Source organism: Podarcis gaigeae, assembly GCF_964106915.1.
Source record: "Podarcis gaigeae genome assembly, chromosome: 13".
NCBI lineage: Eukaryota > Metazoa > Chordata > Lepidosauria > Squamata > Lacertidae > Podarcis > Podarcis gaigeae.
The window spans coordinates 37324496-37337302 of record NC_139689.1 but is presented as its reverse complement, the minus strand read 5'-3'; the positions used below and the strand labels follow the sequence as shown (position 1 = coordinate 37337302).

The window sequence follows — 12807 nt, the reverse complement described above, 5'->3', positions numbered from 1 at the left end:
GTGGCTGCTTTATGGTAGGCTGATCTAGTGCAGTGTGGAGAAATGAGAGGCATGTCCTTCCCCCCTCCACCTCCTTGCCGAGCAACCCCTGCTCCCCGGGACTGTAACATCCTTCTTGGCACCTCCCTTTTCTAGTATAGGGGATTTGAGTTGCACAGGTATTTCTGTCAGGTTTCCTTTCTGCTACTAGCTGAGGAGGCTGGGCCTCAGAGCCTCCTTTCGGTCTGAGTGCTGGTTCCCCGGTGGTTCAAGATCCCCCCCCCCCAAATACCAGCTGCAGGTTGCCCATTACGGCTCAGCATGTTCAAGTCCTCTTTTCCTTTTCTCGCCCGCTCCGTTTGCAGATCATCACCAAGACCGGTGAGCTGCCGCCACCCCCCACCACCCACCCGGAAGAGACCGAAGAGGAGCTGACAGAGCAACAGGAGCCCTTGGGCCTAGGCCTCAGTCATGGGCCCTTTGTGGTGGACGGGTCAACAGAGAGCGAAGGCACGCAGGATGACCTGGAAGAGGAGGAGGAGGAAGGAGGCGGAGGAAGGGAGGAAGAGGAGAGCGTGGTGGAAGAGCAGGGCTGTCTCCGATTGAAGAACGAAGCCGGGGAGAACAGGCTCGAAGAGGAGCAGGAGGTTGAGGAGCTGGGAGTGACTTACAGGCAGGTGAGGCCGCCGTACCAATCCGTTGCCGAAATCTGTGCGGGAAGAGTCTCTTTCGAAGGGTGGAGGCGTTTAAAATTAGGGGTGGCTTGAAATCCCACCCCATAAATCGGGGGTCACCTGTGCCCGCCCCCTCAAACATCCACAGTGTAGGAGAGACTTCCTGCTCTGTTCCTCTTTGCATCCATGTTGCGATGGGCTCCCATGGGACTTTTCCAGAATTCCAAATAGGCCCACCAGGCCAGAAAGGTTCCCTGTCCCAACCTTTCTCATTGGGCTGATCCACCAGGGCTGCCCTTAAGTTCTTACGAGGAAGTGGAAGATAGCCAGTCTCTCCTTTTGGGCTGGATGGCGCCTCCTCTCAATCCTTTCAGCTCTCTTGTTCTGCAAAAGAGGGCATAAAACTAAGGTGGCACAGGAGCAGCAGGCAAGATGAAGCCCTAGAGCATTGGGAAAGCTCGCTGCCAAAGGACATGATCCTGGAGAAGGAGGCGGAAGGCCACCTCTGGCCCCCATCCCTCACCCCCATTCACCCACGCCAGCGGTGGCGAAGACTCCCGAAGAGAAAGTGACTCATTTCCCACCTCTCCGCCACCCTCCCTTCTGCCCTTGCTTGTGTGCATCCCTTTCGCTTCCCTGCGTCCTCCTTAAGGATGAGTCACTTGTCTTTCCTTCTTTCATTTCTTCTGCGCACCTAAATATTTCATCAGCCTCAGATGTGTGTTTGGCAGGCAGATGAAAGGCGCTGTCTGCAGGGGTGAAGCAGGGTGGGGGTGGGGAAGAGGCTTTGTAAAGAAACTGGAAGAGGGTAGTGTGGGTTGAAAAGAGTGTAATCTTGGAAGCTTAGCCAGGAGAGCAACGTGAGCATTGCAAGGGGTCTGTTGGATGTAACAGTTATGGGGAAACTTGTCTGCAGCAGCCCAGTGGTTAGGGTCGATGAGAGATGTGTACCACAAATAAAATCACTGTTAGCTGGAAGAGCATTTTATCGTAGGCTCATACTGTGAATACATATCCTATGCCCAACCTCGATTCAGGTTTGCATGTTGGGGTCTGTGACCATCTGGCTCACAGTGGTTGCTGGGAATTGCTGCATAGGTTGCGGTCAGCCACCAGTGTGTCCAAAAAGCTTAGTCCTTAGAATCCCATCTCAGAGAATTCAGCATCCTGAGACTCTCGGCTTTGATGTTTTGTTTTTCAAAGCGAGTTGCCCTCCTTTTTGGCAGCAGAAGTAGGCTTGGGTGTGCGGAACAGCAGCTGGGGAAGGGGGCAGACACAGGACGAGCAGGATTTCAGCTGGGAGTAGTGAGATCTTGCTACCAAACCTGGCTCCTTGCTTCTCCCCAGCAATAGTTTGGAAACGGAAAAGAAGTTAAACCAAACAGTCATATGCCTATGTTTGCAGTGTGTATAATTTATTACAAGCCACAGCTGTTCAGAGCGCACAGCATGCAAGTCACTCTTGTTGTGCAGAAATCCGAGGCTTCAAAGTGCAAAATGTATGCAGTTCTGTATGTACTGGGAGGAAGTTTTCACACAAATTGATCAGCGAGCACAGTCTGCCTCATAGGTGCCCGTACAGTTTGGCTAAACCTGGCCACATGTTTTAAGCCACTTAAGTATTAAGGTAACAGAGCCATTTGAATGTTCTTTCTCTCCCCCCCCCCCCACTTTTTTTGGCTGTTCTCCTGCACACAACTCTGGCAGGTGTTTGCAGATGCACACCAGCTGCGGCCCGTTCATCTCTACCAGACGCCCCTGAGCATCGGCACGCTGCCCCACCAAGCCCTCGGCCGCACCCAGTCGTCACCTGCCAGCACTAGCCTGAAGAGCAGTACAGCTGAGCCCATGGTCAAGCACCTTTTCACTACAGGTAGGAGCCGATACAGACCCCTCTCGCGGAGACTGGAAGGCAGGGGGAGAGAGCCTTGGGTGTGTGCAAAGGGGGATATACCTGCCCATCAAGAAGCAACGTTCCCTTTTCTGAAATCTCCTGTTCCGGGTGTGCAAAGAAAAGACATTCTGCACATGCTTGGGAATATACTCTTTCGATTACTACATCTCATCCGTTTCAGGGCTCTGGAGCTGATGAGGTCTGTGTCAAATTCATTATTTTCTGCAGGGCACATCTCTGTCAACCGCCGCGCAGGCTGAGCCTGGGTGTGCTTTGGGGCCGCTTGATGTGTTGTAGGAGGAGCCTTGCTTTAGTACGGAAAGCTGGGATGTCTCTGGTTCTTAGGGGGTCTCTTTGGCCCAGGGAGTTCCTTGCCAGGATTGGTCAGTGGTTGGGGCAGGCCGAAGACATTTGGTGACCAAGGCAAAGTAGAAAACACCGCCTCTCCCCTGGTCAACAAGGGGAGTAGAGCCTGGGAGAGGTGGTCTTGGGGCCAGAGGCATAAAAATATTCAGTTTGCTTTTGACTTTTGTCACAGCAAGTTTCTCACTCGGAGCTCTCCGTTCCTTAGCAACTTCTGATTTGGTTTGCTACCTGGGCTCCTTCAGTAGGGCAGGGCAGTCGAAGGAGCAGGATTTAATTTGAACCAGTCACCCCCCCCCATTTATTTAGCCCTGTGTTTTGTGTTGACTCATATGGAATACTGAATGCAATTGAGCATGTGCAGAGTGTGTTTCTTTCCACACAAAGGACATGACTGACTCCTGTACTCCAGGTGTTTTTTGAGGGGGAGGGCAGAACGGCTTTCAGCGTGGAGAGTGCAATTTCCTTTGAACTCCTGCACCTTTAGTTCCAAAAGTCACTCAAATTAAATCAAACCACTTGTGGCTTGTGAATCATTCCAGCATTGCCATGATCTCACTAGTTTCCCTTCTCTTTCTCTCCCCCGCCCCGCCTCACTATCCTTCTTTCCTGCCCTCTCTCACAGGCTTAGTTTATGACACTTTCATGCTGAAGCATCAGTGCACATGCGGAAACACTAATGTTCACCCAGAGCATGCTGGGAGAATCCAGAGTATCTGGTCCAGATTACAGGAGACAGGGTTGCTAAGCAAGTGTGAGGTAAGAATCTTCAGAATGGAAACCTTCTGCCAGCAAATGGTAAGGCACCTGACAAGGCCTTGGGTTGAAAGGGTGAGCAAATTTTAGGGCAGGTGTTTCCCAAACTTGGGAAACTCTTGGCTGTTCCTGGACTACAGCTCCCATCATCCCTAGCTAGCAAGACTAGTGGTCAGGGATGATGGGAACTGTAGTCCAAAAAAACAGCTGGAGGCCCAAGTTTGGAAAGCACTGTTTCAGGGAATGGTTTTGCAGTGTCAGGAGGCGCCCCCCCAAACTTGGAATGTCTGATTAACAGGATCATTCCCCACCCTGAAGCAAAGATAGGTCTGCAAAATCACAACCAACATCTCAGGTGCAGACGAGTGTGTGCGTGTGCATAAATATATACCACACACCCGAAGGATAGGTCCTATGTACAGTGGAACCTTGACTTACATACACCTCATCTTGCAGGTGTTCCAAATTGCATCTGCGGCAAACCCGGAAGTAAACACTGGGTTTGCCGTGATTCACTCATGTGCGGAAGGGGCTTCTGCCATCTGCACGTGTGCAGAAGCGGCTGCCACCGTCGGCGCGTGCGCAGAAGTACACTACCGCCGAATGCGCTTGCGCAGAAGTGGCCGTCATCTGTGCATGTGCAGAAGCACACTACCGCCGAATGGGTATGTGCAGAAGCACGCTACCGCCGAATACGCATGCGCAGAAGTCGCCTCTTCTAGTGTCCCGTTTTGACCAGCGGACGGACCTCCGGAACTGTTTATGTCCGTAAGTAGAGGTTCCACTGTATATAGACACAGTGCTTTCTCCAGAATGGTCCAGTGCGTCCCAGGGAAACTCAACACTCTTACAACGTCAGTTCCTAGTAATGCGCATTATTCTGCAGATACCTAAGAGTGAAGGAACAAACCTATGATACCCATTTCTGTACGATATGAAAGCCCACGTTCCTGCATGAAAAACATATATGTTTTCCCCCCTCCCCATTGCTCCTTGCCCCCCAGTAATTTTCAAGCAGGTTACTTTGTTACATTTTTCATGCAGGAACGTGTATTGACTTTATAAGAGTATTGACTCCCCCCCCTGGGCTGAACACATCAGTTATGCATTTGAACGTTCCTGGGGAAAACATCTATGCAATCTCTTCATGTCTGCCACATCTTCAAATTTAGCTATGAGGGTGAGTCTTTTTGCTCATTTACTTCCTTAACACTTGCAAACTGGGGCAGTGGGGTGGGGGTGGGGAAGCTGTGCAGAAGTGATGTCTCTGCATGTAACAGGTTCCTTGAGTTCCTGAGAGAAACTGGGTTAAATCCAGTGATGGGGAGGTTGTTGGCCAAATTGCATAGGGCCCTGTTTGGGTATTTTTTTTGTTATCAAATCTGCCCTTTTGTGGAAAGATCAAACACACAAAACAGGAGTCTTACAGCAGAGACTAGTCGATTTATTGTGGCATTAGCTCTTGTAAAACAGAACCCACTTTGTTACGAGTTTTCCTGGTAAGAAGAACGGAGACTCCAGGTCAAACTAATAGTTGTTTATGGATTCAGACCATGTGGATCTTAGAAAATGTGCTGTTAGATACAAATGTGGCATAATACATTATTTGACCATATATGCCCACGAACAAGTCTGCTTTTAAAACGGGTGAATTGACTGGCCTCTTGTTGACTTCTCAGCTACCATGCATCACGATCACACACAAATATGTGCATTAAGTCTCTCTGACACAAGGCCAGATGCTGTTACAGTGTGATCATTTTTTTACGGTTCACTTGCTGGTCATTTTGTCTTTGTATTTTGATACGTAAAGAGCCTGGCTTTATTTTCCCAGTTCACTAAAATAATTAATTGATTTCATTTACATCCCACTTTTCTCCTAAGGAGCTCAATGTGTGGGGGGGTGCGGGTCCTACCCAAATCTCCCTTTTATCCTCGCAAACACCCTGTGCGGTAGCTTAGGCTGAGTGAAGATTTGAATTCCTGCCCGCCAAGGTTCTAGTCCCAGCACTTAACATGACTTACAATCGAGACTTCCTTGATTCATGCATAACAGCCTACTCTGATAATGCAAGCCAGGTCTTTAAACTAAAGCCAGCAGGAGGAGGGTGAGGGATGAGGAAGGAGTGCCAGCACTCATCCTTGGCTTCCGATCTGCGTCATTACGTAGAACTTGCAATAGATCATTGTGCTTCAGTATTATATTGTATTCTTATAGCCTGTGGCTCAAGCAAACACGCCCCTGAATCATTTTTTTTAACTGATTGTAAAATAAGAAGTTGCATTATACCAGATCAGCCTGTTAGTCCATCTAGCTCCATCAGCAGTGGCTTGCTGGGCTCTCAGACAGGGCTCTCCCTTTCCTGCGAGCTGCAAACTTGATCTTTTTGGGTGCAGATAACCAGTGACTAGGAGGGACGCGGGTGGCGCTGTGGGTTAAACCACAGAGCCTTGGACTTGCCGATCAGAAGGTCGGTGGTTCGAATCCCCGCAATGGGGTGAGCTCCCGTTGCTTGGTCCCTGCTCCTGCCAACCTAGCAGTTCGAAAGCACTTCAAGTGCAAGTAGATAAATAGGTAACGATCCGGCGGGAAGGTAAATGGTGTTTCCGTGCACTGCTCTGGTTTGCCAGAAGCGGCTTAGTCATGCTGGCCACATGACCCGGAAGCTGTATGCCGGCTCCCTCGGCCAATAAAGCGAGATAAGTGCCGCAACCCCAGAGTCGGCCACGACTGGACCTAATGGTCAGGGGTACCTTTACCTTTTTAACCAGTGACTGAGCTTGGGACATGCTCTCACACTGAGCTATGGCCCCTCCCTCCCCAGTGACATTGCACATGTAGCCAACTAATTTAGGCCACATGTGAAATCACCCAGGTTTGTTGTGTCGTTGTTCCCATGCAGGGCGATAGCGCTGCCACCATCACTGACTCCTAGGCATAGTCTATGTACAGTGGTACCTCGGGTTAAGAACTTATTTTGTCCTGGAGGTCTCTTCTTAACCTGAAACCGTTCCTAACCTGGGGTACCACTTTAGCTAATGATGATGATGATGATAAATAATTTATTATTTGTACCCCAGCCACTCTGGGCAGCTTCCAACAAAGATTAAAAATACATTAAAATATCACACATTAAAAACTTCCTTGAACAGGGCTGCCTTCAGATGTCTTCTAAATGTCAGGTAGTAGTTTATCTCTTTGACATCTGATGGGAGGGCGTTCCACAGGGTGGGTGCCACTACCGAAAAGGCCCTCTGCCTGGTTCCCTGTAGCTTTGCTTCTCGCAGTGAGGGAACCGCCAGAAGGCCCTCGGCGCTGGACCTCAGTGTCCGGGCAGAACAATGTGGGTGGAGATGCTCCTTCAGGTATACTGGGCCGAGGCCGTTTAGGGCTTTAATGGGGCCTCCCGCTGCCGCCGTACCGCCACCACACAATTTCTGTTCTCATCCTGAAGCAAAGTTCTTAACCCGAGGTACTGTTTCTGGGTTAGTGAAGTCTGTAACCTGAAGCGTCTGTAACCCAAGGTACCACTGTAATCAAATGGATCAGAGTTTTCCTGGAGACCAGGAGTGTGCCAAAATGGACGAGAGAAACACAGGAATCGAAATCAGGTTATTTCACTGCTTCTGAGTCTTAAAGCGTTATGGAATTGATGTCAGGGTGCTATCACAAGTGAGGCCAAGAATACCTCTCTTGTCTCCAAGTGGCTTTATGGAAAAAACAACAACCACAACCTTGTGAATATGGTTGATGGAGCGCTTGAAACAGTAAACATCCACTTTTAAAGTTAAAGCGACAGTCCTTGGAAATGTGGCTGTTACTCAGTTCAGGTGATCTATGTCATCCTTTTGCCACAAGCTAGACATTATCATTTTGTCAGTTTCCGTGTTTTCACCATAGCAACGGTAAGGTCTCTTCCTAAGGACGTGACCTCTTCTCCAAAGGTGCAATATTTCTAAGAGTGTGAAGGCGTTAAATGTTTGAAGATGCATGATGCAAGTGGGTGTGAAGTCATTCTGGGCAACTGAGAGATTTTAAAAGTACTTGCATTTTCTTCTTCTATGAAAGCACCCTCAGTTTATAGCAAAGGGGTGTTCTTATAAGCCTGATAATGGCATTCTGGATTCTGCTACTTTTATCAGTTTAGATTCCATGGCTCACAGAGCGATCCTAGCCATGCCTGCTCAGAAGTAAGCCCTATTCAACTCAGTGGGGCTTGCTCCAAACTAAATTGGTTTAGGATTGCAGCCTATCGTAACTCCCCCAGAGAACTGGCGATGCACAGGTATCTATTTCACCAACACCCTTAAGGTAATGAGCAAGCTTTGTCTTCACCAACCTTATTCTGCCTGGTGGAAGGACACAATGCAAGAAACAACACAAATGCATTTTATTATGTATGACCAACTATAACAAAAATGCAGGGATGCAGGTGGCGCTGTGGGTTAAACCACAGAGCCTAGGACTTGCCGATCAGAAGGTTGGCGGTTCGAATCCCCGTGACGGGGTGAGCTCCCATTGCTCGGTCCCAGCTCCTGCCAACCTAGTAGTTCAAAAGCACGTCAAAGTGCAAGTAGATAAATAGGTACCGCTCCAGCGGGAAGGTAGACACCGTTTCTGTGTGCTGCTCTGGTTCGCCAGAAGCGGCTTAGTCATGCTGGCCACATGACCTGGAAGCTGTCTGCGGACAAACGCTGGCTCCCTTGGCCAATAAAGCGAAATGAGCGCCGCAACCCCAGAGTTGGTCACAACTGGACCTAATGGTCAGGGGTCCCTTTACCTTTTTATAACAAAAATGCATACTTGAATATCTACGGTGGAATATTTACGATCCAGAGTGTGCTCACTCTGGATGTTACAGGAAAGCTATTGAATGCTAAGATGCAAGCAGCGTACTGTTGCCATGCCGTTCTGATGCTTTACGCGGTTTTCCTAGTCGCACTGACTTGATGCTGTTAACCTTCCCTGGCACAGAAACGGAAAATAGACAATCAGTTGTACAAAAGCAGGTTCCAGTTAGGCCACTTTGGTCGGGATTCAGCAGTTCTTCAAGGGCAGTGGAATTCCTGCCTATCCATCCCTTCACTGGGTCCTTGCCTTTTCTTCCATTGCCTGGAATGTAACTCAGTGGACTCCGCCACTTAGTTGGAGAGTCTTTGGCGGCATATGGGTTGTTTGTCATTCTTTAAAGTAGCAATTGCTCTGCCAAGTGTTTCATTACGTTTTTAAATCATTGTTAGATGCTTCTGCTGGTGGCTTGGGAAACCCAGCCAGATGGGTGGGGTATAAATAATAATAAACCATCATCATCTCAACTAGGGCCAGGGCCTTTTCAGTACTGGCCCCGACTTGGTGGAACGCTCTGTCACAAGAGACTAGGGCCCTGTGGGACTTGACATCTTTCCGCAGGGCCTGCAAGACAGAGCTGTTCCGCCTGGCCTTTGGTTTGGACTCAGTCTGACCCTTATGTTTCCCTCCCCTTATGGTTTTGATCTATGGGTTACTATTAAAATGAGTTGCATTTTAAATTTGATCTTATCCTGTATTTTAAATTGGGTTTTTAAATTGTAATTTTACTGGTGTTAGCCTCCATGAGCCCGGGGAGGGCGGGGTATAAATAAAATTTTATTATTATTATTATCATCATCATCCTCATCATCATCATCTTGGGCCTAGGTTAGCAACTAGTATTGTTTATGAGACACTATCAGTGTGGGGGTGACATGGCCTGAAGACCTGCTACCACCCCTGTCTAGACTCAATCTCCCTGTCCATGGGGTGGAGGGAGGGGGGTGCGGTGGGGGTGGGATGCCCCCGGTTTTCACCACTGAGGGGGGGTGACACAATGCCACAGGGGCACTCACCGCGGGGCTGTTGCGTATTTAGCAGATTAATTGCGCTGCAGAAAGCGTGCTGGGGAGACCACACGTTCAGGAAACAATGAAGAAACGCAAAAATATATTTTGCTTGGCTTTAATTACAAAAACAAAAACTTCTCTTACATTAAATTACATTACATCTGTAAGTATGACCCATCCATTGATCCATTCACCAGGGTACTGAGAGAGGTACACACTGCTCTTTATATACAGTGGTACCTCAGGTTACATACGCTTCAGGTTACAGACTCCGCTATCCCAGAAATAGTACCTCGGGTTAAGAACTTTTGCTTCAGGATAAGAACAGAAATTGGGCTCTGGCGGTGCGGCAGCAGCAGGAGGCCTCATTGGCTAAAGTGATGCTTCAGGTTAAGAACAGTTTCAGGTTAAGAACGGACCTCCGGAACGAATTAAGTTCTTAACCCGAGGTACCACTGTACTATACCCAATTGCTGACACAGCTTAAGTAACACAACTTAACAGCACCTGCTATACTGCTTCACAGGTGTAAAACTAGGTCATGATATTTGCTCTGGCCTTTAAAGAGATACACATCTTGTGAAACAATAATGAACCTTAATATTTAAAGAAAGCATTCAACAGGGGCCTGCAGCGTGCCTGAGCCATGTGTCTCTCCTGGGAGTGATGCGGTGGCTTGGGGGCCCGCAGGTTGCGCGCTCCCCCAAACGGTCCACCCGCCACCTCCCCTTCAGCTGTGGGGTGGCTGAATGGGAGGAGGCAGGCAGACTCCTCAGAGGCCCTGCAGAGCGTCCTGTCCCAGCTCGCCCCACTGCTGTGGGCCCCAGGCGCCGGATTGGCTTGCTCTGCCGCTGTCCCTGTCTACTGTTACTGCTGGTTTCCTTGTGTTGGCTGGGCCCTTGCCACTAGAGGCTCCCCAGCAGTACTCCAGGCTGACATTTCTCTAGATAGAAACTGGCATACAATTAATACTTCTCAATTGTGACGCATTGATGAAAAGCCTGTTTTGCTTCTGGAGAGTGTCTTCTGCACTAATCTCCGTCTCTTCTCTTTGCTAACAGAGGATTCGTGGTCGGAAAGCAACGTTGGACGAGATCCAGACAGTGCATTCGGAGCATCACACGTTACTATATGGAACCAGCCCGCTGAACCGGCAAAAGCTCGACAGCAAGAAATTGCTAGGTACAGTGTCCGGCAGATCACATGATTCTGTTTCTCTTGATTCATAATTTGTAACTATTTCTTTAACCATGATGTGTACATGATATTGTATTTCTCTGTGTAGTAGGCAGAGGCGGAAGATTTTGGCTTAAGTTTGGGGAAGAAGGCGTATAGTCCATTGCAAGGCCTTTCCAGGTTCCCCTCTAATATCAAGGCTTTAAGCAAATGTTAATTCCCGCTTTAAACCTGTCCTCTACATCTTTAGGGACTAGAAACTTTCTCTTCATATAAAAGCTGCAAGTATTCCTGAATTCAATGGATGAAATGGGAATTGCCCTGTGATTATGGCAATAAATAGTCATCTCTGAATACATACATGCACTGCATGGATGCAGTTTGCTGTGCATAATTTTATCGGCTTCAGCTGGTACAGTAGCAGCGGCCGTTCTTGGACTGCGATAGCTTGATTGCAGTAGTGCAGGCTTTAATGACTTCAAGATGGGGTTGCTGCAGGGCAGTCCATGTGAGGCTTCCCTTGCCCCTGATCTGGAAGCTGCACTTAGTGCAGAGTATTGTAGCCCAACTGCCGATGCAAATGAAACACTGTCAGCACAGAAACACCTCTGCTCAGAGAGCTGTGCCAGCTGCCAGTTTGTTACCAGGTCAGATTGAAAGTGTTGGTATATAAAACCCTTAACAGCTTGATGCCAGCCTACCACATATATATATGTGTATGTTCACTCAGCTGCTTTGATCTACAGAATTGGCACTTTTACAAATTCACTCCACATGTGCAAGGAATTGATATTTCATTGTGGCATCCCCTGCACTGTGGAACTCCCTGCCCTTTGATATTAGGCAGGGACATTTGTTCTATTGTTTTTGGCACCTGCTAAAAGACTTTAAAACAAGCCTACCTCTGAACATGTAAATTTTACATGGATTTTAACGTGCAACCGTATTTTATCATGTATATACCTAAAACTACTGATTTCTATCATGTGTATGTCCAAAATGGCTGGGTAAGCTGGTTTTTACCATCTGATTTGATTGGTTTTCTTAATGTACGTGCTATACAAACGGCTTCATTGATTAATCATGTGAAATAAATAAATATAGATATATTCGGTGTAAAGGACCTGGTTGTGGCATAGAGCTTCTCTAAAGTGAATGGGGACGAAGTGTGCCCATGGAGGACATGTTCACTACCTGCTTGGTGTGTTTCATTATTTTCTCCTGCATCCCTCTCTTTACAGGTCCCCTTACGCCGAAGATGTATGCCGTCCTCCCATGTGGTGGAATCGGGGTGAGTATGTGGCGTCAAAGGAATTTGGCTGTCAGCAGTTGATACTTAGGGAAGGGAAGGGATGACATGGTCCCTCTCACGATCCTGATGAAACACTCCTTTGTACTTTTTCACACGTTACGTTTTTTCCAGTAACTACTAAATAGGAGCCCACCTTTCCTTGGTAAATCACTTTGCGAGCAAGTTTTCTTTTCTGGAGGGGCGATGGCGTTAGCATGCTGGCATGCGTGTTGGGGTTCAGGATTTCCTTTAGGACAGGCATAGGCAAACTCGGCCCTCCAGATGTTTTGGGACTACAACTCCCATCATCCCTAGCTAACAGGACCAGTGGTCAGGGATGATGGGAGTTGTAGTCCCAAAACATCTGGAGGGCCGAGTTTGCCTATGCCTGCTTTAGGATGTTAGCTCTCTCTTTCTTCCTGGTCTTTAGAATTTAAAAATCGGGATGGGGAGGGGAAGAAACAAACCCTGATCCTGTTGTGTGTCCTTTTTTTTTTCTTAAACACAAAAAGTAAATTGAGAACAGAAATGTGGCAAATAGAGATGAATCGAAAGGTGTGTTGAGGTGTTCACCTTGACACATGGGCATTCTGTACCTGTGAACAGGGAGCAAAGGCACACAGGTAGGCCCTGACTTCGGCGTCCCTGTGTGCATTGCCCCTCGTGCTCAGTTCCCGGGAAGATCTGCAAGGGGATTGTACTTGCATTCACTTGAACGTGAGAAGAACTCTGTGTGATCGGGGACACTGATCAAACAGGGTCCCCAATCGCTCGGAAGAGTCTATTCATGTTCCAGTGAACATGAGCAGAAACTC

At 48.3% G+C, this 12807-nt stretch overlaps 1 protein-coding gene across 9 annotated transcripts in view; it reads left to right on the top strand.

Annotated features, from left to right (window-relative positions):
* HDAC5 (histone deacetylase 5) overlaps positions 1-12807 on the top strand; it is a 121204-nt gene that overhangs the window by 87536 nt on the left and 20861 nt on the right. For all 9 annotated transcript variants that reach the window (XM_083709116.1, XM_083709121.1, XM_083709117.1 and 6 more), the window contains 5 exons: positions 345-656; positions 2361-2526; positions 3536-3669; positions 10587-10707; positions 11943-11992. In XM_083709116.1, the coding sequence (XP_083565242.1) occupies positions 345-656; positions 2361-2526; positions 3536-3669; positions 10587-10707; positions 11943-11992 (783 nt within the window). The remainder of the gene's footprint in view (positions 1-344; positions 657-2360; positions 2527-3535; positions 3670-10586; positions 10708-11942; positions 11993-12807) is intronic.